Source organism: Rhinocladiella mackenziei (assembly GCF_000835555.1).
Source record: "Rhinocladiella mackenziei CBS 650.93 unplaced genomic scaffold supercont1.2, whole genome shotgun sequence".
NCBI lineage: Eukaryota > Fungi > Ascomycota > Eurotiomycetes > Chaetothyriales > Herpotrichiellaceae > Rhinocladiella > Rhinocladiella mackenziei.
In genome coordinates, this window is record NW_013550603.1 from 1551994 (window position 1) to 1577666 (window position 25673).

The 25673-nt window shown below is 49.6% G+C and overlaps 5 protein-coding genes across 5 annotated transcripts; 2 read left to right on the top strand and 3 right to left on the bottom strand.

The window, feature by feature from the left end:
- Window positions 1-417: 417 nt before the first annotated feature.
- Z518_02372 (uncharacterized protein) lies at window positions 418-5715 on the top strand (the record flags this gene model as incomplete). The annotated part of the gene is made up of 6 exons (XM_013419400.1): window positions 418-798; window positions 850-1062; window positions 1116-2193; window positions 3076-3244; window positions 3294-3589; window positions 3635-5715. 6 exons carry the CDS (start codon window positions 418-420, stop codon window positions 5713-5715), a joined length of 4218 nt encoding a protein of 1405 aa, XP_013274854.1.
- A 2070-nt stretch (window positions 5716-7785) lies between these two features.
- On the bottom strand, window positions 7786-9736 carry Z518_02373 (uncharacterized protein; the record flags this gene model as incomplete). Its single annotated transcript, XM_013419401.1, has 4 exons — window positions 7786-8650; window positions 8706-9511; window positions 9579-9652; window positions 9709-9736. The coding sequence occupies 4 exons, from the start codon at window positions 9734-9736 to the stop codon at window positions 7786-7788; spliced, it is 1773 nt and encodes a 590-aa protein (XP_013274855.1).
- A 4254-nt stretch (window positions 9737-13990) lies between these two features.
- On the bottom strand, window positions 13991-15853 carry Z518_02374 (uncharacterized protein; the record flags this gene model as incomplete). Its single annotated transcript, XM_013419402.1, has 5 exons — window positions 13991-14182; window positions 14257-14568; window positions 14643-14869; window positions 14925-15660; window positions 15713-15853. 5 exons carry the CDS (start codon window positions 15851-15853, stop codon window positions 13991-13993), a joined length of 1608 nt encoding a protein of 535 aa, XP_013274856.1.
- A 4187-nt stretch (window positions 15854-20040) lies between these two features.
- Window positions 20041-21767, top strand: Z518_02375 (uncharacterized protein; the record flags this gene model as incomplete). The annotated part of the gene is made up of 4 exons (XM_013419403.1): window positions 20041-20273; window positions 20324-20706; window positions 20761-21404; window positions 21462-21767. 4 exons carry the CDS (start codon window positions 20041-20043, stop codon window positions 21765-21767), a joined length of 1566 nt encoding a protein of 521 aa, XP_013274857.1.
- A 380-nt stretch (window positions 21768-22147) lies between these two features.
- Window positions 22148-25467, bottom strand: Z518_02376 (uncharacterized protein; the record flags this gene model as incomplete). Its single annotated transcript, XM_013419404.1, has 10 exons — window positions 22148-22322; window positions 22383-22568; window positions 22619-23486; window positions 23536-23726; window positions 23787-23820; window positions 23883-24118; window positions 24165-24266; window positions 24375-24988; window positions 25048-25285; window positions 25337-25467. The coding sequence occupies 10 exons, from the start codon at window positions 25465-25467 to the stop codon at window positions 22148-22150; spliced, it is 2775 nt and encodes a 924-aa protein (XP_013274858.1).
- Window positions 25468-25673: the final 206 nt, after the last annotated feature.

Consider the following 25673-nt stretch of genomic DNA (forward strand, 5'->3'; position numbering starts at 1 on the left):
AATCTTAAACCATTCCACGTATGACAAGAGATTGTGTCAAAACCCGCGTAGAGACATTCCTTTACCGAGAACCAGCGCGTGCGACCGCGGTGATAAGAGCCAGATGTTATGACGGCCAGTGTTCTCGATAAAGAGATGAGGTTGGCCGGAAAATATATTTATCCGAGCAGCCCGCCACGTGTTTGCCTAACTGGTTTGGTTAATTGGTCGTATTACCAGTACGACGCATCCAAAATGCTGGACCGACATGAGCGACGTCAAAAGCCGGAGGGTCCCGTTCAAGGATTGTGGCTCAGCCTTGCAAGGCATACGGTCTTGAAATCCTTCGTTTATTCATAACACCTTGCCACCTCCACATCCTTTTTCTTACCCTCCATTAGGATCCGGTTGCTCTGATGCCTGGCCTGCGCTGGATCGATGTCAGTCCATATTCAGTTTGATCAGTCTGACTCCAGGTGCTACACGAACCTCGACTTTATTTCCGGCACCGTTGTCCTCATCCTCCCCAACGATGCCACCATTTCCGCAGTCACAGTCAAACTTGAGGGCGAGAGCCGGACTCGTCTTGCTGGACTCAAGTTCCCCGGTAACGAGCGCTCGGACAAAAAGAGAACCGAGTTAGAAGTACACAAGGTCGGTGAGAATGCATCAAGTCGCTCCACGGCCTGCGCTCACGGAAGGCAACAGCTGCTGTACAAAGTCGTTACCGTTTTCCCCACGCCGGAGATTCAAGAGCGGAGCAGCGGATCTGCGTATACTCTATTGGCTGGACAGTACCTCTACCCCTTCAGATTTAAGGTGCGAGCCCATCTTCCCAAGACAGGAACTCCCGGCTGACCTGCAGCCCAGTTTCCGATCAATAATGACTGCACAAAGGCTCCTAGCCCCCTTAAAGATATCAAAGTCGGTCAATTGAATGTTCAATTTGCGCTGGACACCACAAAACATGTGAAGAAGACTCTGCCGCCTTCGCTAGGCGGCTTTCCCGGCGAAGCAGAAATCAAATACTATGTGAAGGCAACAGTTGTGCGGCCGAAGTTCTTCCAAGAGAATATTCGATCGGTATCATACTAAACTCGGGTTGGCTTTCAAGAAAGAATATTAACCCAGAACAGGTGACCGATGTCAAATTCCTACCTATCGAACCCCCTCGGCCCGCCGATCGGAATGAAGAAACCTTTGCCCGCCGCAAGAGACAGTTTCAGCGATACCCAGCCGATCCGCAGAAAAAGGGACTGTTTCGAAAATCATCCACCCCTTCATCTGCAGGAGACGAGCCTCCGGCATTTCAAGTGGATGCACGTCTTCCCAGCCCCGCCATCATCACTTGTAACGAGCCACTCCCTCTGCGAATACTTGTTGAGAAACTCAACGACAGTTCCGCCAGTGTCTTCCTCAGTATGTTGCAGATAGAGCTCATCGGCTATACCCAAGTAAGAGCTCATGACTTGGAACGAACCGAAAGTATGACATGGATTTTGATGTCGCAGGCCAACATGAACATGCCTCTAGGCAATCCTGCTGACAAAGGCCGTCGAGAATGGAAACTGCCTTCTCGGTTATGGGATGATCTGCCAATACCCAACACTGTTGCTCCATCCTTCGACACTTGCAATATTTCACGACGATATGAGCTGGAAGTCCGTGTCGGATTGGCACATGGCGTCGCGGGTGGCGTGCGGCCCGAGCTGATCGTTCTCCCATTGCGTCTACCTGTGACGGTGTACTCCGGCATTGCTCCTCCGCCGGCACTGCTTCAAGCAATAGCCAACAGACCACGGCCTCAACACATACCCTCGCCGTTATTCTCACGACCAACAGACCACAACGGAGCCTTGCTGCCACCAGATACGCCCTCAGATGCTCCGACCACGCCAACCTCGGAGATATGTTCCTCCCCAGCTCAAGTCGGTTCATATCAACCCCAGGGTCAAGGAGATATTCCCGACGTGGCTCCGCCAAGCTATGAAGACGCCATGGCCGAGGAAATTGCACCTGTGGATGGCCCAAGGCGAGACTATCACGTACCAGCACCGACTAGAGCTCAGGAGCATGCTTTCAACGCTGACTCGAAAGGGAGTGGGCTTGGGCGTCGCGTCAGCGAACGACTATTTGGCAGCAATGGGGCTGCCACTCCACTCAGGACTGTTTCTAGTCCAAGTAGCCTCCAGGGAGTCACAATAGCAGAGAACGGTGACGAAGCCTTTCCAAGCTCACCTGCAACTGAAGATTCCTCACAACCTTCCCTTCGGAGGCGGGGTCTCACTGAAAAAAGGGAATAGGACGAAATGCGATTTTGTGTTCATCGGAAGAAAATTTCAGAATGGGTCACCGGTCCTCCATCAAAAGCAAGCAAGGCGTTGGATACGAATGATTGGTCGAAGGGCCATGGAGATAAATACTAAAGCTCCTGCACATAATTGATAGCGTGTAGACCAAGCCGCTACAATGTTCTGTTTTCTGTTACCTCGTGCTCAGGAGGACATTGTTCTTCCCTCCACAAGATAACTTCCCATATTAGGAACTCGTGTCTGGCGCATCGATTCCATCCAAATACCAATATCTCTGGGGCGGGGATCTGTGGTTGTACGAAAAGCTCCCATTACACGGCATGACGTCATGGCAGGAAACGAGTTTTGAGACGTTCAAGTTTCAGCTTGCCTTCAATTCCCTTTCCATCGTTCTGACCTGAACAGGGCCAGATACGCCCCTCTATGTTCTGAAACAATAACATCTGTTTGGCGGGCTAGATGCTCGGTGACCACATCCCCTCCCAAGAGGAATTCAATGACGAATGCCTTACCTCCGTAACGCCATGGATGCCATGAAGGACACGGTGAGAAAAATTCCAGCATAAGAATCGTGGACGCGCCTATTTGTTCGACTTCACGCCTTGAATATCTTTTATTGCAGAGATGTCATGCGAGGGCTCTTTGGTTCGCGACATGGTGACCCTCTTTGCACTACGCCGGTGACAGGGAACTGCCCTGAGCACGTGTGATATTACTAGTCGACTTCTCAATGTTCAACCGATATTTCAAACCCTGAGACATTACTAACTTTTGAAGACACCAGGCGCTGGTGGACATCGAAGCTCGGGGTCAACCTCCTTTGCTGCCATAGGAGCTGCTCTCATCCCGACAATCATAACAGCCGGCATATTTTTGTTTGCATTTCTCCTCCTTCGGTCAAAGTACAGAAATATATATGCGCCGCGTACCTACTTCCGGACACTCTCCCAGAAGTAAGTTCTCTTCATCACCGTTGATATACCTCATGCCAACAAACAATAGGGATCGGACCCCTTCGTCATCCAGCCACACATTCGTGTCTTGGTACCATGACTTTCGGGCCCTGGACGACAAATTTATCTTACGTCATTCTTCATTAGAGGCCTACCTCTTCTTGCGGTACCTTCGTATGATTGTTCTGATCTGTGGGATTGGCTGCTGCTTGACTTGGCCTATTCTTTTCCCCGTCAATGCTACCGGAGGTGGCGACGCTTCTCAACTTGACAAAATATCCTTCAGCAATGTCCTTGATCGCAAACGGCTCTATGCACACGCTGTTGTGGCATGGGTATTCTTTGGTACTCCTCACTAATTTTACCGGTAAGAGGTGCTAATGTGCTCAGGATTCATCATCTTGCTCATCACACGCGAGAGACTTTTCGTGATCGGTCTTCGTCGGGCCCATCAGACAATTCCTCTAAATGCCACCAGACTATCGTCCAGGATTGTCCTGTTTTTGTCTGTTCCGCCGGGAGGTCTTCGGGAGGATAACCTCCACCGATACTTCGGAGAGAATGCTGTGAGGTCCTGGGTGGTCTCGGATCTCGGCCATCTGGAAAGCGTCGTCAGGAAGAGAAACAGCAAAATTGACAGTCTAGAGGAGTTGGAGCTTCAGTTGTTGAAGAAAGTCAACCTAGCCAGAGACGGTGCCCGCCATGGCCATACTCCGGCGATGGAATCTTCTGACACACAGCCGAAAGCGGTCGACGAGCGGCATCGACCAAAGCACAGGTCAAAGTATGTCATCGGAAAGAAGATTGATAGTATTTCACAACTACGGGAGGAAATAAGTACGGTTGTTTCCAATGTTGACCGAGTTCGTGACGCAGACAGCAGCGAGCCAACCAAAAGGACTGGTGCCATTTTTGTCGAGTTCAGAGATCAAGCCAGTGCCCACCAGGCTTTCCAGCAAGTGCGGCATCCATCTCCACTAATGCTTCAACCGAAATACATCGGCGTTCAGCCCAAAGAAGTAATCTGGCAAAATCTCAATCTTGACACATCTCGGCGCATCACGTACTCGTACATTGCAATAGGAATTGCTATGGCCACTGTCATTCTTTGGTCTATTCCTATCGGAATCATTGGCACCATCTCCAACATCAACTATTTGACGGACAAATTCCCTTTCCTCCGATTCATCAACAAGCTCCCGGATTTAGTCCTAGGTCTTCTTACCGGTCTTGTTCCACCCCTGCTCCTCAGCACGGTGGTATCCTACGTCCCGCATTTTTTCAAACACGTAGCAATACTTTCGGGCAAGCCAACGACGACAGAAGCTGCCAGATGGGCCCAAATGTGGTATTTCGTGTTCCAAGTGGTTCAAGTTTTCCTTGTCACAACCTTTTCGTCCGGGGCGGCGGCGGTAGCCAACAAAATTGCGAATGAACCAATGACAGTTCCGACCCTCCTTGCAAAGAACCTCCCCAAGGCGTCAAATTTTTACTTGACATATTTCGTTATTCAGGGGCTTGGAACGGCGTCAAAGAACATTGTCAACTATTCAGATCTCTTCTTGTACTTGTTTTACTACAACATCCTGGACAAGACACCCAGACAGAAATTCAACACTCACTCGCAGATGAAAGGGATCAGCTGGTTCAATGTTTATCCCAAATTCACCAATCTGGCGGTGATTGCGATCGCGTATTCATGCATCGCTCCGTTGGTCCTGGGTTTCGCCGCAGTTGGCGTGTTTCTCTTCTACCTGAGCTATCGATACAACTTGTTTTACGTGATTCAGGTGAAGGTCGAGACACGTGGAGAGAGCTACACGAGAGCCTTGCAACATTTGATGACTGGTGTCTATCTTGCGGAGTTGTGTTTGATTGGTCTTTTTGGAATCAAGCAAGCCCCCGGCCCCTCGACTCTGATGACGGTGCTCCTTGTGGGTACGATCATTCATCACCTGACGGTAAATCAATACCTTGCGCCTCTGGAACACTACATGCCAGTTGATGTCTTGTCCGACGAGGAGAGACCGCTCCTTGGTGCCGATGAAGAAGTCACTAGGCCTCGGATGGATCAGGTGGAACAATCTCGTGTCTACAAACTTGGCGCCGGTAAAGTCCCGACAATTTTACTCGACCCCTTGGCGACTTTTCTAGAACCACGCATCTTTGCTTCACAAGAGGCCCTTCGCCGTTGGTTGAAAGATCCCGAAGGAGAGTTTGAGGAGTCTCATTCGTACAGCAATGAACAGATCAGGAATGCATATCTGAATCCGGCATTGACGTCGAAGACGCCTCAAGTGTGGCTTCCCAAGGATAGAAAGGGCATTTCAAAACTAGAGGTCGGTGAGAACGAAAGGGCTGGACTGCCTAGCACCGATGAAGGAGCAGAACTGAGCTCATCCAACGAAATTGTGTGGAATACGGATGATTTCACGACTGTCCCCATTTTCAAAGAGGCGACGAGGTACTGAAGCTTGTTCGACGTCCAATCCCTGTCTTGAGATGGGAGACACTTGCCTTTTCCACAGATCTGCCACATGTTATGGTGTCAATTCTGTCACGATCACCCGGGGCCCAACTTCTACGCTGAAGGGAATGTTGTCGACAATCACATCTCCAGTTTTGTTTGCGAATGCCACAATTATGTCAGTCACGAAGAACGTGAAGACCGAAGACAGCCCGAAAAATTCCCAGAGCCCATTGAGTACATTTTGTGCATGTTGTAAGTGACATACAGCCACAGGTTCCCCCAATGGAGGTTGCGGCGAGACACTCTCGATGCGCATTTGTCTAGCAACAACAGACAACTTGATCTCGAAGACGAGGCCCAACTAGGAATTCACACCGCCGTAAGAGGAAAAGTGGCTCAGCGGATATCCCCATTCATCCTCTGTGCAGCCTGCCTCAGAGGGCGTTTAGCCGCACGTTCAGTTCAAGACCACGCTTCGACTTTCGCTAACTTCCCGCTTGTTCAGTCTTCAACCTTCGCGTGCAACTTTAACAGGCCACCACACTTTCCTGTCCAACTCTGCTGGCTACAACTGCACTATTGATTTGTCCATCAACCCCAAATACGACACCATCAGTTCTCGTTTCTCATTTTGTCCGAGTGTTGGCTGCTGGCACAATTCGTAGTGGCTGGCTGATCGCGGGGATCCCTGAGGCGAGCTGAGATTGCTATGGACGCTTTCTACCCAAAGGCGAATGAGCAGGGCCTGTACTGTCTATACCATTTTGCATCGTCGTTACCAACTCATCATAGTCAGCTACGCGTGAATTTCGACCTGATATGAGTCGCCGATTGGATTAGACGATTTTTCCACTTCCGACTCGGCCTGATCCGGTGTGGACAAACCGAAATCTCATTACAGCACTCTATCGTTTGGTGGGTCCTATTGATGATCATTAGGAGAGCACGGTGCGCTTGAAATGGTGAGCCCGATGAAAGAAGCGTCTTATATCAGACTCAATGCTTCAAGGGGCTTGGACCTACCAAGGTATAAGTTTGTGTCACTCCCTCAGCCAGTATCGACAATCTCTTTATCACCTAGCAAAACGCAAGGCCAATTATCAATCCCTTTCATACAAACATCTCGACCCATATCTATCTTTGTCTGGCACAAGTTCAAAAGAAGGAAAACAAAAACACTCCTATAAACCGTGCCTTCCTCCGGTCGATCCTCGTTCTCTTTCCGCCTGTCCTCCAGCAGTTCTTCAATGAGATCCAATTCAGAGACCTCCTCAACATCCTCGTTAACACCAAAGGGCTGCCGGACCTTCCAACGCGCTCGATACGCCAAAGACGGCAAGGTCTTCGACTTCAATTTGACCTATCCCTACAGTAACGTCAACGACGACAGGTCTGAGCCCGGCTTCCCAGTTGGATGCCGCAACTTCAAGCTCCGTTATGCAAAGGATGGCAAGGGCCATGACTTCACCTCAACCTACCCTTCCTCTCCTGCCAGAGGTTGCCGAGATTTCAAGAGCATGCGATATGCCAAGGACGGCAAGGGACATGACTTCTCCAGTTCGTACTGCCATGATAAGAACTAAAAAGCGGACTACAGTTTTTGGACTGGATGACGGAAGCTTTACGCGCGAAGCGCCCTAAGAGACCCTGTGGGAGTTTATATCGTTTGTGGGCTTACTCAGGCTTATTTTTCTTGGCGTCTGAGACGAACTGACAAACTGTGCACTTAATGGTTATAATATGAGGTCGTTACTAGCGAGAGATGCTTTAAGTGCGAGCATGGGCTGCTGTGGATTAGATATGGCAATGCCAAAAGATATCATTTTCTATATCAAGGTCATCATTCCAGTTCATTTAAATGTCACTATCACAACAGTCGAAAAGAAGATTTTGAAGTATATATCAGGCCTTCGCATGTCAAAGTGTCGTGCATCGGACGTCGAGCCTGAATAATCACACCGAACGAGGTGAATCACCATTTCTCGACTTCGGATTCGGAATGATGTGGAAAAAAAAAAAAAAAAGGCCTCGAGACCGCCGAAGAAAGAAGATACGTCGAAATTGAGCTCGCTCATATTTTGCCACCACTTAAGAGAGGATCAGTCTCTGAGGTTGTTTTGCCATTGTTAGCCTTGAGCCACTCCTGCACGACGCCCTTGTAATCTACACTGAGATACGAGTCAAACAATTCGGCGACGATATTTGCTTTCCGCCAATATCTCAGTTTGAGATCCTGAAGCAGCAGGTCGAAGTAGGGCACTTGATCAAACACCAAATCAGGGAAGAACCGACCGTGGCCGTAGGGGGCCCGGTGTCGAACGTACCGCGTCATCAGAGCCGTCTCTTCAAACACGGTCGAAGTGTCTATGTCTAGTTTGTGGTTGAGATAGGCGTAGGCCCACAGACATTGTAATTCACATCGGTGAGTGTTGGCCTGGTTGGAGAACATGCTGATGAAGGCTACCGAGTGGTCGCCTTTCACGGTCAATCCCGGTGGTGCGATGGCTCGATAGAGTCGAAAAGGCGTGTAGTTCATCTCAGGATCCAAGCCCGGGTTGTACGGTTGCGCGATCTCGGAACTGGGCGATTTGAATGGTCCACGCAAAAGACGGGGAAAGCTTGCAGCGATGGTCAGATCAGCTTTCTGTTCTAGGTCTTCCCAGAATTGGTGTTGAACCGGCGTGAGCGATGTCGATGGAATGCCCAGATCGGAATGAACAGTGCTGGGAGTGAACTGGAGTGTCAGTTTTGCGGAGAATCCGGTCGCAGTAATCAACGCATCGGCTTGGACAGTCTTCCCGCTGGCAAAGCCGATGGCTCCCTGGGAGAGACGGGATATGTCTTCACGATGGACGCGAACTTGGCCATGTTTGATCATTTCATAAATGTCATTTTCGTAGCAGTAGATTCCGGTCGCCGTACCATACCAGAAGGGGCTATGAAGCGGCTTAGTATTCATCCACCTCGAGCTCAAGCTGGGGCGCTTCATACCTTTGTTCTGGCTCCAGGACCTTGGTCCGCTCATCCTTCAACATCCCACAATCATCCAGAGTCGCCTGATGGATATTGGCCCAAAACTTTTGCGAGATGAGTTTTCCGAGCGTGGTGAAGTGCAGGAAATATCGGATCCAGCTGAAACCATCTTTCCAGAGACACGGACTAAAAAAGGAGACAATTCTTCTTGAAGTCAGTCGTTCTCGGGGCGTTGAGATCGGTCCGATGTTCGTGTGGCTAGGGAATACCCATTCAGGGCCTTTGCCTGATTTTCTGATGATCCATTCGACTCGACGACCAGAGCTTCCAGCAAAGTGCACCGCATCGTATGCTGACTTTCCTCCTCCCAACACCGCTATCGTCTTCACCTCCGGATCCTTGATCAGAAGGTTTCCTTTTGTTCCAAGTTCTGCAGAATGAATGATCGGGCCCCTAAAACTCTCCGAGTCCTGGAGGACGGGTCGATGTGGATGATTGGTGACTCCGGTTGCGATAATCAGTTTCTTCGTCTGGACGTCGGTCGTTGAGCCAGAATTCAATTTCAAATTCCATCCTTCGGTCCCCTCGAGTCTTGAGATTTCCTGGACATACGTCTCAAAGTCGATCAATTTCAACAGATCAGATCGCTCCGCATATGCCTTGTAGTACGCATGCATCGATTCCCCTGAGGGGTGCTCCCCTTTACGAACACCGAAACCATCGTGCATGGGAAAGTCGGAAAAGTCGATTCCACCACGGAGATTGTTTGTTTTGAGCCCAGGGTAGATGTTCTCTTTGGCCCAAACACCGCCGACAGTCCTATTCTGGGAGGTATATATGTCGGCAAACGTGGTCGAGGAAAAACTGATATCGATGGGGCCGCTCACTTACTGAGTCGAGAATCTTCACATTGGCATCCGGCTCGCACTCGCGTATTGTTTTAGCCGCGCATAATCCTGATGGGCCTATTTAACTGTCAGGGATTGGCGCATGCGATTCTGCGGAGAAAACATTTACATACCGGCGCCGACGATGAGATAGTCAAACATGGCATATGTCGAATCCACGGATGTCCAGGTCTCAATACTCGCTCTTCGGCTGTACACCTTCACGAGGCTGAAACAACGAAGCACACCAGCATTTCACACACACACACACACGGAGGAGAAGCTGAAAACCATTTTTCCACTGATCGCGTGGCCGCCTGGCGCTTTTAAGAGATCCGCCATCAAAAAGAGTGAATTCCAATCAGCGCGGACCGTGTCATCAATCATCCGAAAGACGGGATCCCGGTCGATCTAACTAAGGCGGCATGAGTCAGCCCCAATCCGTACCCTAGTAAGCTGATCCCGTAACCGGCAGCCTGCAGTATGCAAACCGGTTCCCAGCCGCAACCAGAAGGAGGGTTGGGTTGTCCAACAAATCCCACTGTAGTTATCCTGTCAAAGCGTGCATCTAGGACGCCCGGCTCGCCTAATTTGTCGAAAACTGGTTGGGCGCGGAATGTCCATGCTATGCCCGGATTGAAGTTTCTGGGCTAGCGAGGAGAATGAATATCCTTACCACCGTACGTAATGAGAGGTACATTGAGTACCGTTATCAGTCCACCGGTATGTCCCTGGCCAGCTGTGGGCCGGTGATTGGAGATATGTATCTATATAGAATCATCGTGCTCTCCTTAATCCATCCAAGTAGATCCTTCGCTCTTTGAGTTTATTCCATGCGTATGCATTCCCGATGGAACGTGTCCTGGAGATGAGAATCGGAACTAGACGCTCCGATGGATTCAGCAACAAGATAGGCTGGTAGCTTACGTATATAACCCTTTTCAGCGTCACATCTACCTCCTGATGACATGTCCTCTTGTGTAGACTGAAACTTCACCGCCAGTCTGACACTTGGAAGCACGCTAAGTGAATCCCCTCCCATCACGGAATCCATGGTAGGTATTCCATCATTTTCAAACCGAGAGCCTCCCCGTAACACAGATCCTTCATTTCGTCTTGCACTCCAATCATATAGAGAGAACAATTACTGCTCCTAGTAGAGGCCAAGAAGTGCCTGAATCACGAAAGATCCAGAGGGATGGCAACTCGTATCGTGGGTCAGGCCACACCAGCATCAGCATCATTAATGTATCTTACACCATAATGCCGGTTCCAGACACGAGAAAAACCTTGCGGTTAGAATTAACAGGCAATGACGGTTCTGGTAGTACTTTTGGCACCTGAATCACCGGTTATCTGCTTTCTTATCGGATGTCTCGCGGCAAGCTCGCATGGAAGACGCCAACTAGATCTGGAATGATTAGAGCAAACGCATGCGACGAAAGGGTATCCAGATGTTGCGCATAGGGCTTAGATTGCAGATCGCGTTCAGCTCTCCAAGCCGGATCGCATCACGAGGTATCTCTTCGAGCAAGTCCATCATGATATAAAAGAGGTTGTTGTCTTCGCGGGACTGCGATTCGCTGGTAACATTGTCTCTCGGTCAATTGGTCGAAGAGTTGCAGTAATCACCCTTGGAATCGAACTGCAGGCATGAAGGACCGTATACCCGTGTGCCTTGCACAGTGTACAGCCGCAGCAAATCCTTGCAATCGCACTCCGTGCAATGCACCACGTGACACCGGGACTTTCCCTTACCTCCTGCATTTTCCTCCAACCTGAGCCAGAATCAGGTTGCGACAAGATGTAATGTTGCATTGCGCCCTGGTTACCAGTTCGAGCTGATATTGATACCAGGATCACGGCGACAAGCCCATGAAAGAAAACCGCAATCAAAATCAGGAACCTTGTTGGTCGTACCTTCGCAGTGGGCAGACTGTGAATGTCTGCTTCGGCCCCATCAGAAATGTCCTAGAATCATTCGTTAAAGATCGATGTCCGTTGCAGCTGCATCGGAACAGTCCCACAAGCCTACCGTGAGGACAGGGGCCGCAATAAGGCCGCCGTACACTCCACTCCCTCGGCATGCCCAATGGGGCCCAGTCACATACTCGCACCCCCCCAAGACAAATGCACCAGGCAAGCTCGTTTCCCAGGGAGCTTTAAGCCCATCTGGAGCTTACACTACCAATCTCGTCTGTCTCGGCACCATGGATGGACAAGATAGTGACAACCAAGCTGACTCGGTAGGGGACTGGTCAACCAACTTTCATTCCATCAATTTCCGAGCTCAAATACATATAGGTGAGAAGATTTCCTTTGTGTCCAAGGTGTCCTCTACTTACTTTTATGGACCTTGAGTCGACTTACAATCTGCTCACCAATCAAACAACAACCAAAAAGGAACCTCCCCAGAGAAAACCATCAAGTATTACGCTTGACGTCCCCTTGCTCTATCCGCAGTCCGAAGCGACACGTCAGGCAACAATCGGAAAGAACTTCTAGGCGGCTACTGCCTGCATATCTTCGGCGAATCCAACGGCCTCTTTCCCGCTATTGTCTCGCACAGGTCCAAACACGTCCTGCACACACCATATACCTTACTTTCCCAGCCAATTTCACAGGCTATGATCCGCCTGATGGCCTGCTGTCGACATTGCTCGTATTCTTCTGGCCGTTGGTTGATGGGCAGAATCCAGGCGGCAGTTTGATTTGTTTCTTGTTCGCCGGGCAGGCGCTGGCTGTGTGGACGGCTATGGTGTTGGAAGGATCTGGTATTATTAGTTTGTAAGTTCTCGCCCTTTCTCTATCTTTCTCTTAGTCTGCAAATTTGTGGCTCCCTCAACTATCGAAAAAAGGGACTCCGCCGAGTATGGAGATATCAAGGAGATAGATGCCTAGATCGATGATCTTCGATCATTCAGTGGCTCCAGCTAACCATATGGTACTGTACCAGCACCACAATCTTCGGCCTCATTTTTCAATCCCTTGGCTTGGGCCTCGCCGGACCTTTCTACTTGGTCATCTACCTCTTCCTGTCGCCCTTGATCACCTCGAGCTCGGCATTGACTCCATCCGCTTTATCCATCCCAGAGGGCTTCCTCAGCGGCCACCCCCTTCGGAATCATCATCGGTTTCATCATCCCCACGATCCTCATGTGTCTTCCTGAGCCGGCCATTCTATCCCTCAGCTCCAAATCACTGTTGTGCTGATCTGGCAGCTTTTCCCTCTCTGGACCACTGTGTACACCTACATGTGGAAAACAGCTCTCTGGCCCAAGATCGAGTATGCCAGCGAATCTGAGGCGCTCACAAATCAGCTCTTTCTGCTGAGAATCGTGTATAAATTCGCCCTTACTATCAGTGTCCCTTGCCACATTGCTGCCTGGACACTCAGTCTTACGACCGTTTTGTTTCCTGGACTCTTCATGCCAGAGGCTGCGCGATCTCTTCACCCCCTTGAATGTCTTTGTGCCCCCAAATCCGCTCAGCGATGTTAAATCTACCAGTGTTTCGCAGGGCGCACACTGGTTTATTCAGTATGACTATGCCATCTCATCACTTGCATGTCTCATTTGGGCTGTTGCATCGAGATACGCGACAAGCGTGAAGAACGCGAAGGCTGACGCCGGTGGATTCGGGGTTGGCAGCTTGCTAGATATCGTGGCCAGGTCTGTGGTTTTGGGACCTATGAGCACAGCATTGAGGTTGTTCTGGGATAGAGATGAGGCTGTTTTCGCCACCGCTGGTAAATCGATAACCGTCAAAAAGTCAGTGTGAGATTTTCTTTCCGACTGAGGTAATAATGTGAAAGAATTGGCTCATTTGGCAGTCCCTGGCGATGTTCTGGGCGATTATCAACTGGATGAAATCCAGTTGATAGGGATGGAATCCAGTTGATAGGGATGGAATCCAGTGCAGACGGAAAGAAGACTCCCGACTTATAAGAAAATCGATATGTTCGTTTTGATCCCGGTGACTCCACAGGTTATCGAGCACCACTACCTTCTGGTGGTTTATGCCCGGCAGCTTACGCCCGGAATGCTTCGATTGATCATATCAGAGAGCTCGGGTCTGGCTACAACTTTCTAGCTGTGATAGTATAGTTCTTGAGTATTAATATTGGATGTTGTCCTACTAGAAAGGACTAATATTCGCTTGCGATGCTGAACGCTGCTCAAACGCTTCGCCTTCGTCACTGACGGTGTCTAGATTCATCAAGCCATCGTTCATCAACGTCATCGGCCCACTATGTCTTTCTTGCCCGAGAGCGATATACTGTCTGTCCCTTACTTGTGCATTCACATCTTCTCTGTAGCTTAGCCGCTCACAGATCTTCTGGCCGCTAAAGTCTCCTACAATGCTGCATCATCATCGGCAATGGCCCTTTTCAGTCTCGATCTCGCCGGTCAGATCTCAACCGACAGCAACGGCCGTCTCAGCAACAGCCTTCTCATTCGACCAAATGATCTCCTCATGACTGACTCTGGCATGGTGGTGTTCTTTCTCACTTCCGCTTTCATCCTCTTTCGCCGCCGCCGCCACCGCCGCCACCGATCCGACACACTTGTATTTCCGGAAACTGCGGGCTGGGAGACGTGCCTCAAACTAAATCACCCGAGATGTTAGCAAAATGTTCACTATTGGAACATTCACCCGGCGTGGATTCTAGATTGACGTACCATCTCGTCGATTTCCTCAAACTTCCGATTCTTCACCTCAGGGAGGAAGAAGTACGTCCACAGAGCGCCGAGCAAGCAGCTTGGGGTCCAGATGTAGCCATACTTTGGTCCCCAGTTCAAAGAATCCGGGTTGATGAAATATGGTGCTGTGAATGTCGCGAGCCAGGCGCCCAGAAAACCAATCGAAGACGCCAGACCGAATGTGTAGCTGCGCAGACGCTGAGATGGGAACTCGCCACCACAGAGCCAGGCGTAGGTCGCAACCATGCCATTATAGCCGACGATGTAGACGACCGAGACGCCTACAATGACCTGGATAGTCCTGTTATTCGTGATGTTCTCTCAAAGAGAAAAAGGGAGCGAGGGTTTCTTCAGGAAGACCCTACCTTTCCGGTCGAAGTACTTGGTCCTTGCTTGTCGTAGACGATCGCGATGATAAGTTGTGTGATACCACAGAGAATCATACCAGTGGTAAGAAAAACTCGTCTCCGTCCGTATTTGGTGATAATAGCGCTGTTGATCAGTATTGCTGCCACCCCAACCGCAACAAGGATACACGAATTCTCGAATGCAGAGCCGACTTTTGCCATTTCGAAGAAATATGTGCCGTAGGCTGGGATGGCTCGGTGAGTATCCCATTCGGTAAAGAAGATTCGGGAGAAACTTACAGATCATGTACATGGCACCAGAAGCGGCTTGAAGCGACACGGCCCCCACGGAAAGCAACGTTCGACGTCGATCAACTGGATTGCGGAACATATCAAGCACATCAGCACTCTTGGCCAAGGCTCGCTCCGCTTCAATGGCAGACGAGATCTCCGTGATCTCGTCATCGACCGTCTCCGGATATGGCCGGAGCCATAGCAAAGACTTGCGAGCTTTTTCGGTCTTGTCGTTAAGGAGGAACCAACGCGGAGACTCGGGGATGAAGAGTAATCCAATGGACATGATCCCAGGGACAATGTAGATGATTCCCAGCGGGACGATGTATGATTGTTTACCTCCCAGCTTGACGGTGAAATTGTCAATGATTGTGCCCACCAGAGTTCCAATTGATGTCCAGGACTGGAACAAGCCGATGACGAGACCTCGATAAATGGCAGGAGCGCATTCTTGCAGGTAAAGTTGGGCAAATGTAAGGAACATGCCATTTGCCACGCCGATCAAGAAACGAGCAAAGTACAGCGCTCCGATGCTCTCGGATGCCATCATGATAACGTTTGAGACGACACAGAGAAGGGCTGCGACCCAAATGGACATCTTTCGGCCAATGAACTTTGCAATTGGCCCTCCGAATGCAGAACTGATGAAAGCCCCCAAGATCATTAAGGATGAAATGAGCTGCTGTCGGGTATGAGAAATGTTGTAACCGATTGGTGAATCCCGGTCCACATGTCCAAAGACCTGTTAGTCTGTGAGTGTCTTCAATCAGAAGTGACGGGTCGTACGAACGAACCTCCAAGAATCCAGGCATGGCCTGAAGACCGCCGATGATACCAAAATCCACTCCATATTGAAATGGGCACATGCTAACCAGGGTACACGCGGCCAGGCATTTCCAGTGGGCCTTCAACGTATCAGGCCGTGGGTTCGACATTTTGGCTGTGGTGTTCTGATTGTCATTCAAGGCCACCTCTAGGTATCAGGTGAGAATGAAGCAAATATACTCTTGGTCCAGATACACCGTGATATATTGAAGTTTCTTCTAGGGCGGCTGGGGCCAACTGCCGGACACCGTTGACAATACTGGGGATAGAGGGACAGAACCCAAAGAGCCCCACGTGGAGGCGAATGTTTTTGATCTACAGTGGTGACCTAATAGGTAAGAGATGACCCAAACTTTGCTCTAGATGGCAAGATGCTGGGCGGAATTGGGGATATCTGGGGTAATGGGGGAGGAAGCTATACCTAAAGCCGTCAATGACCCACATTCAAATAATACTTTGCGCAATGATTCCTCGCTTGGCTCAGCTTCAAGAGGTATCGTCTGGTTGAAGGTGGTCGGTGAAGGAGAGAAGGGCAGCCTCGCTTGGATGTGAAATAAACGAGATTGATGCATGCATTGCCTTGTCGGAGAGAACCTGCTATCAGAAAAGCTCAAGCTCCCTCTTGTAGTCATGGTACCCTGTCGAGAGCAGATGGCGACCAGACAAAGTCCAGTCATTGACCGGGTTGCTCTGATCATAACAAAGCCTGAGCAAGGTAATTGGGTTAGCAGGAGATACTTGAATACATGGCTCGCGGAAAGGCTGCAGTCTCGAAGCAATCTGAGAAGGGCGGCCCAAAGGTGTTTATGGACATGACAGGATAAAGTTGTGGACCAGCATTCGATGCGAAAATCCAGTTATTTGGCGTTACCGGACATCCATTACTGGTGAAGGTCTCCTCTCCACAGACAGAAGAGAAGCCCCAAAGTTCTGAGGTTTCGGCCATTTGTTTGAGGCCGACATGCGGGGGAATAGTCACTTGATGCTCGTTAGTCATAATGAACCGGCGCCCTGCTTGATAATTGAACAATGACCAGTGTTGGGCTGGGATGTTCTGGGCCTTCTGCATGATTCATTTGCCAAAAAAGGTTACGGCGATCTTTGAGCTTTCTTGGACAGCTCCAGTGGTCCCAGCTTAAACATTCCATGTTGCTACTGGGCTGCCCTCTTTATTCAGGGTCCCGTTTGTCACCCAAGGACTAGTGAGCCATAAGCCATCTCATCGAATTGGCTGAACCGGATGGGATGTTTTAACGACTATAGGTTACCGCTGTCTTGGGTTGACTCGTTTCGGAGGATGCTCTCAAAGAGAACATGTGGAGGTTAAAACCATAGAGATTGCCGATCGCAACCATCAGCGACACAGCCTGGAAGACGAAATGTCCAGAAAATTTTAGGGGAAGAGCTTCCAGCCACCATTAGGTGTGAACCGGGCTTACGCGCCAGGCTTTCACGCCAACGTGGGGCGGTGCTGCGGGTTCAGCCTGGTTTACCATATAATGCTACCGGGCCAGATCTTGCCACATTCAAAGCACAGCATCACCAACAGCAATCTCCCGACCATGAGGGAAAAGCATTCTTGAACTCAACCAGAGCATTTATTTCGACAGCACACCGGAGCCATCTGTCTGACCACAGCTTTGAAGCCTATGAGTCTCGCAGCATCTTGTCAGACTTATTCAAGAATGGAGATTGATATGGATGGCACCTTCGCACTTGAACATACCCGAGGAAGGGAAGGTGTTCCATTCCCCTGGTGATTCCATATTTGATGTCGACTCACTCGCATGCCCAGTACGATACAGGTGTCTCGGTACTTGTTGAATATCGATCCCCAGCTCAAGGTCGAAGAGATGAAAGTTCCACAAGCTACCAGACGAGTGCACCACATCCCTTTTTTTGTCGCTCATGTGCATTCACTTTGAAGTTCGCAAGCTGGACGGGGGCCTCTTGAGAAATGTTCCAGAGCTTTTTGCAAAGTCTTGCTTTGCTTCTTGCCATACCTCACATGGCGAGGTGGATTCGTGATGGTGGCTTTCCGACAGATCTAGCAACTTTGAGAGATATACGTGTTCGAAATCAGGACAGACATTTCTTGAGAGGTGATCACGCTAAACAGCTGCAGTCCGCTCGATTTCTAGCCCCAGTGTTGACAAAAACTGCTGCTCCCGAACTGCCAAGGTGTATTATCTCGGAAATACCCTGTAGTGATTCTGCCGATCGTCTCGATAGGCCATCCAAGTTTCTCCATTTTTATTCCTTCATTCCAATCACATATGTTTGTTGACATTACCGAAAGATTGGCACGGCTGGAGGTACGTATGTGGGTTAGGAATCGCCGGTTGGTGTTCATCGCCGGTAATCAGTACCAGGAAGACATACGAAAATAGGTAAATGCTCCGGTGCCGACCCAGTGGTCCTTGAAATTGTTCTGCGTTACAAGAATTCTGGGATTCGGTGCCGCCCTCTACCCGACGAGCTTGTTCTGTCCTTTGCTGCGGAACTCGATTGAAATCAGGAAGAATTGTGGAACCTCAGTATGGTATGGCTTCTCTCGCTTCTGAAGATGAATACTGCTTGGCGACAAGCAAACTTTGGAGATCATACACAGAAAGGGGAGCTCAGGCATGTCTCATGGCGCTCTTTTTCATAATCAGTTTTGTGTTAGTGATGTCGTCAAACTTCCCGCACAGCGCAGCAGGTCCCCTAACCCCCCCCCCCCCCCCCCCCCCCCCCCCCCCCCCCCCCCAAAAAAAAGGGTCGGATTCATTAGAGAGTTCTCATGAACCTCGAACAGCTTGAGATGTGAGCAAAAGCGGGCAAAATTCCGAGGATAGAGGGGAAAGCAACGCATGACCAAATCAGCCATGCAACCTGACTGAATCTTTCCGAGACGATCACTTAACGACAGTGATGGTTAATCGAATGAAGTGTTTGCCTTGCCAAGTCGTAAGGTGGAGGACGAGGATCTTGAGATCACGAAGCATGATTTAAGGAATTATTGGCTCGGAAGAAGACTGATGATATGCCACAACAGAAACTATCGGATGCGACCTTCGGCTCTGAACGCATCACTGATCAACTAGATATCCCAGATGCTTTACACTGAGCTCCAAGCCTTCCATCTGGAGTCACAGCTGTTCAAGACACGCGTCGATTGAAATAGACATAGAAGTCTTGAGGGTTGATGGCAAGCCGGAATATATGATATGGCGGCCATTGAGATTTTGTGATATTGCGGCATCGAGAGCTGTGCGACGCAACTTCACAGCCGCTCAATGATCTCACTGGAATGAAAGGCCCGACTTCCCATCAACCTCCCATCATTAAGCCCGCGGATTCGGGTGATTGAACAGGAAAGTGGCGCATACAGCATTGTCAAGAAAAGGGTGAAGTTCGAGGTAAGGGACAAGAATTTTGATGATGGAATCAATCTTATTGGGGGCCGAACGAGGGAGAAGCCAAGCAGTTAGAGTAGCGCCAAGAACGGGAGGCCTGACTTTAACTGACTTTAAATGGACGCCACTGTCTCCACCGCGCTACGGGTTACATAAGTCCTGACCGATCTTCCCAATCCGCTGCTCTGTCAACATCACGTCTTTTTGTTAAAGCCTCCGCGTCGAGCTCAGGGCTGAGCACATGGCTGCGACACGGCCTTGCACTATGAAGCTCGAGGATCCCAAATTACCAAACTCCTAGGGCTTCTACATCTCCACACAGAAGCCTTTGCACCACTCAATCAGCTCCGACCGGTTCTACCCTAGTGTATATACTAGGTCCATAACGACTTGCTTCCTGGGCATCTCGGACTCGTGCTTCCCTCTCTGACCCATGTTCAATATGGATTCATGGCGGCGATCAACGTTCAGAAGTCTCGTTCGACGCCATATACTGAAGTTCAGGATCCTTCTCCCCCACATGAATGGGCTGTTAAATGTTTCATTGTTGCGCTCCGCCAAACCGGCCCTGGTCGGTGGGTACCAGTCCGATATTGACTAAATCCTACTCAGCCCTTTTTCCGTTTCAAAGCCTCCATTGGATGTCATACTACAAGCGTCGTTAGGCATCATGTTGCAGACCAAGTATGTGTTATTTATCCTTGACGGCATAGGATTGGCAGATTATGGAATCTAGATATCTGGAGATATATAACAACTTTCTTCAATCTTGAAATCTTCATTGCCATCAACACACATTCAAGAGCATTTCCGATCACAACTCACTTAAAGCCCACTGCAAATCAAACAGGGAAATTTTTCTGCAAACATTCCAGCAAGCGTCGCACTTCTCTTTCGCAATGGACAGAGACAGTAACACACCTCTCACATTGGAGAACACAGAGTACACAGGTCCTCAGACGGATGCAATAGATCAAATACCGGACATGGATCATCATGATGCTCAGAGAGAAGAAGCTACAGGAGGCATCGGGCACCAGATGTCGGCCTCGGATCCGGACAACCCTCAGAATTGGCCTCTCCATCGAAAGCTCCACGCCAGTTTCGTGGCCTTTTCATTTGCATTTGCCGTGTATGCACTTCTCCTACCTTTCCCTATGTCGTCGACTAATGCACGTTCAGAGCGTTCGGTCTTACGTCCTACTCGATCGCCGTCGGCGACGTGATGGCCGACTTCAACGTTTCAATGACAGCTGCCATCGTCCCATTCTCCCTCTACCTTGTTGGCATCTCCTTCGCACCTATATACACTCCACATATGACTGAGAGATTTGGCCGGTCGCCAGTCTACTTCGTCAGTCTGCCTATCTGCGCCTTGTTCTTGCTGGGTGTCAGTCGAGCTCAAAGCTTCGGCGCATTGGCAGTATTACGGTTCTTCGCTGGCTTGGGTGGCGGACCGTGCCTTGTTCTTATCGAGGGTACCTTCGCCGATGTCTGGTCAGCAACAACGACTGTAACATACTACTCTGGCTTGACTTTGGCTTCTTATCTCGGAGCTGCATTCGGTAAGCTAGACCCTCTTTTGTCACCTCTCTCGGACTTGCTAACCACTTCCCGAGGCTCAATAATCCTCGGCAGCATCGTCCCCAGCACATCCTGGCGTTGGACCGCGTACGTCTCTTTGATGATCTGCCTGGCAGCCTTCCTGATCGGTATCGGATTCCCAGAGACCTACGGTCGTGAAATTATCCGCACCAGAGCTCGCCGCGCCGGAAGACCTCATAATCTCCCACCCGCCGAGTCTGGTACGACAATCTCTCGCATGGCCCAGTTGACCATCGTCGATCCTGTCATTATGCTCTTCACCGAACCGATTGTTATCATGACCACACTCTACGTGTCCTTTGTCTTCGGTACCACGTTCCAATGGTTCATCGCAGTTCCTGCTGCTTTGAACCTCACGTATGGCTTTGGAATTCAATCGTCAGGTCTGGCATTCATCTCGGCCGTCGTGGGTGCACTACTCGCCGCCGCTACGGCGACTTTGATCGAGAAGTTCTTGATCTTGTTGAGGCTGCGGCAATGCCAGGGCCAGGATATGGTTCAGATGGACATCGAGTACCGACTGGTGCCTGCCATGGTTGGGGGAGTGCTCATGACCGGGGCGTTCTTTTGGGTCGGTTGGACCGCCGTGCCTACGACACATTATATTGTCCCGATCATCGGCACCGGAGTATACGTCTGGGGAAGCATGATGATCCTGGTAAGGTCCCTGACTCAAACCAATCCTATTCATGCCTCCTAACCCGTTGACGGATAGATTTCGTACATCTCTTACCTCTTTGACGCCTATCCACCCGCCGGAACCCTTTCCGCCCTCACGATCGCTGCAAGCATGCGTCTCCTCGTCGCAGCGGCTATCCCACTTGTCATCATTCAAATGATCACCAACCTCGGCGGCGACTGGGCTTACGGAGTCTTTGGTATCATCTCCGGATGTTTGCTGTCTATCAATTGCATCGTCTACAAGTTTGGTGCCAAACTGAGGATGAAGAGCAAGTACAGTGCCCAGAGCATTATGATGATGACATTGCGTACTCATCAAGAACTCAAAGCTATGCCTTAAGACACTTGTTGAGTTTTCTTGAAAAGGGACGGTGTTATTGAACGAGAGTACGGTCCCTATTTGTAAATCGGTCTGATGCCTCTCGGTCTTTGGATGTATTTCTTAGGTAGGGCTATAAGATATAATGGGTGAAACCTGGGATAATCGTATTTTATTGAACTTTGGGACTTTTGCTGGACAATATGGGGGAAATCGATAGACATTGCTAGCACATCCGGGGGAGATATGCTCAGATAGCATTGCCACCGAAATATCGACGACGAATCTATTCTGTTGAGCACAAATCTGCGATCTGGGCCATTTTCTTCTTCCTTTCTTGTTGATTTCGCATATCCTGGATTTCGATTTAGTCAATGCATATCTCCCCATCTCACCAAAACTTAGTGATCGGAAATTCGACGTACCATCTCAACAGTGTCTTTGATCACATATCGGATCACCTGGACATGCTGTCTCTGGCCCAAGCGCTCAGCTCGGCCAATGGCTTGATTCTCGATGCTAGGATTCCATTGTGGTTCGACGATGAAGATACGGTTGGCGGCTGCGAGATTCAAGCTGTTCATCGCGTCAGTGACAGTTAGGCTAATGGTAGAGGGGGAGATGGAAGTCTCGTACCCAACCGCTCCTGTGCCTGTGGTCATAATGAGCACTCGCACGGAGTCCGACACAGAAAATAAGTGGAGGATATCTTGTCTGCAAGACACAGCGCTATCACCATCAATCCTCCCAAATTTAATGTTGTTGTCTTTCAGATGCTTTTCTATCAAATCTAGAGTGGTCGTCCAACAGGAGAAGATGATGCTGGCAATGGTTAGCGCCTCCCCCCCCGTTTCGTCGCTATTCTTGCGTACCTTTTGGTGGAGTCAAGTCCTTGTTGCAAGTCTGACATCAGAGCATTGATTTTGGTGGAATATCCATGTGTTACGAGATCTTGGTTCTTGCCTGTCTTTGGTTCCAGAGAATGATTGCTACGTCCGGTGATTCGACCGTTTTGAGCGCTGCATATAGGACATGACACTTTCCTTGTTGACTCGTTATGGCCAAAGTCTTGTGATGGCTCTTCCAAGCACTCATCGCAGAGAACGTGGGCACACGTTTCGGTGAAAGTTCGATATACCTGGTTGGTGCTCAGGGCTGGCATTGCTTGCTTGCATGAAGAACATTTTACTTGCTTGGTCCTCCCGAATAGGTAGTACGCATCTTCTCGCTCTACTTGCATGTTCCGACGTGTCCAAGAATAGGGATCCTGGAAAGTACCGTGGTTGCAGAGAATTCGTAGCTGCAGCTGGGCATGAAACAAACCGAACGTATTTTTTCTGTCAATTTCTCCGGCTCGCTGCTGTAGGGCGCGTGACATCCTTCTTTTCGTTTGCTCATATTGGTTCCTTTCTTCTGAAGAGAAGCTGAGTGGCCGTAGCTGTTCGGTGATAGATGGGAGGTGCAAGAGACCTCTGCTTCGTCGGAGACAGACAGAGTCGATAAGTCGAACAAGCCTTTCGGACGCCAGAGCGTGAGTTTGGCCTTGATCCCAAGGAAGTGCAATCCATCTTCGAAATTCGGCAACCTTTTCGAAAGGCTGTGCTCTAATAAAGGCAAATAAATTGCCAATATCGTCCAATTTGTTCTGGATCGGTGTGCCGGTCAGACACCAACGAAACCTTCCTTCAAGATCCGACACGGTTTGGTAGAATGTCGTTTCTTTTCGCCGAATGATATGCGCTAATGTAATTAGATTTTTGAACACACGCTCACCACCAGCCTGCCTTACCTTCATCAAGCACAATTCGATACCACGCAACCTGGTGTAGGAGGCTTTTCCTGTCGACCGGCCCGGCCGCAGATTCAGTTGCGAGTGTATGGTATGTGGTAAGTACAATGTCCGAGTCGGCAATTTCAGGAATCTTACGACACCGGTACTTGCCGTGGTACGTCGTGACCTTGAGACTCCCATCAACGTGTCTGCAGCAAGAGTTAGCAAATCTTCAGAGAATTCTTCCCTGTCAAGATACAGCAACCTACTTTTCGATCTCGGAGCGCCATTCATTCAATAACACTAAAGCAACCATTAGTTTGACCCCCTGATGAATGTACCGAACAATTCGTCATCGTACGTACGCGCAGACGGCACCAGAATGAGCGTTGCTCGTGATGTGGTCAGATACGAGAATTCGAATGTAGTTGGACTTTTGTCATCACCACTTTGCCAGGTGTATGCGTTCTCCAATGTCTTCGTCACGAGCGCAAGTAGCGAAAGGGATTTTCCCATTCCCATTTCATCGGCCAAAATGCCCCCTCCGGTCTCGTCGGGCTTGACAAGAGATTTGGATTTCGTGATGACATGTTGAAAGGCCCTGTAAAATGTTAGAAGAGAGCAGCTCCATTTCGCGGTTACCGGACTCAATTTCAGGATCACTCTTGTCGGGCACCCATAGCGAGAATTCGGACTCAACCGGGCCCTTCTCTCTTTGCATCATAAAGTCCAAAGCCTTTTTCTGGTGGCTAGATAACGTCAATCAGCTTGTGCAAGTCTCAAATGAAAGGAAAAGGCTCCAGTTAGCGCTGGCAGCCGGCGCCCTTTCAATTTATGTTGGGAATTCGCCGACTTACTCCATCAGGAGAGTCTTCAACCGAGAGTCGCCTTCAACCATCTTCAATCGGGAGTTCCTCTTCAAGGATGAGTATACATCTGAAACTGCCTGTCGAAACTTTTCGTTCTTGTCAGATTCTAAGTTATCTTCGGCCAACATGTCAGACAGTCCATTCGACCCGGCCGTGTTTAACCCGGGGAATGTGACAAGGTGGGGATTTTGGTATTTTGAGCCAGCCCTTGGGTTCTCCGGATGCTGTAGCCAGACTTTGTTATCAGTGAACAGGCTTTCCACAGTCTCTTTCGTGTCAACGGATCCATAGACGGTTATGTTTACCGGTACAGTCGCTTCGTTCGCCTTCGTTGCCCTTCGAATCGTGTCACGCACCGTCAGAATATCCGCAAAAGCTTCAAATTCTATGGAGGGCAAATCCAGAATTTTCTGCAAGACATTGGATATGTGGACGTTCAGAAGAGCAAATTGTGTCCCGTCTGGAAATTGGAGAGCCAAGAGCGATTCGGAACGGCCTACGGAGAAAACAAAGCTATTGGCGTTTCGAGAAACGATTGGTGAATGAAGTTTGGACTCAATTTGAGACATCACCCCATTGAGTCTGGCGGCCGTACGATAGATCTGGACAAGGCGTTAAATTTCCGTTTCGTCAAAAACAACAGAACAAAAAGTGTACAGACCATACCAAAGCAGAGCTGCGGAGACTGACCGGAAGAGACCGATTCGATTGGAGTGCTGATTCCAGCATCGACGGCACGCTTTGGGATGTCATTCTCGAAGGCCAGGTTCTCTGTCGCCCAGGTCTCGATGCTAGATCCAACCGTAGGTTCAGGGGAGAAGTCTTCCCATGCCGCATCTGAAATGAAAAGTCCGTCGTATACACCGTTCCATGACTGCTGATCTATGATCAGGTCATCGCTGTCCCAAAAAATTAGCGTGACGGTTGCTTTGCCGCAGGAAATAAGGCACCTCGAATCGTTTGTTTGTGGCGTATCAAATATCCAAGGCTGTGAAAAGGTCGTATCAATGGGATCATCGTAGAGCTGGTATTCCCTCACGTCCACAGTATCCCAATTTAAAAGATGATTGATTGCAGTCATGTTGGAGTAGAGAGATCTTTGTGTGAGCCTTGATCAGCCAGTCCTGTTCGATTCAAAGACGCCTGAATCAAGTTATAGATTTCTGCTAGAAATTTGTCTGTCTATCGATCTGAAGTGACAAAATTGAGAGCCTCAAGGCTCGAAGTTTTGTCAAATTCGAATTTTCCCGGCGTTTCGCAGTTTGCCCTGTAGCAATATAAGTAGTA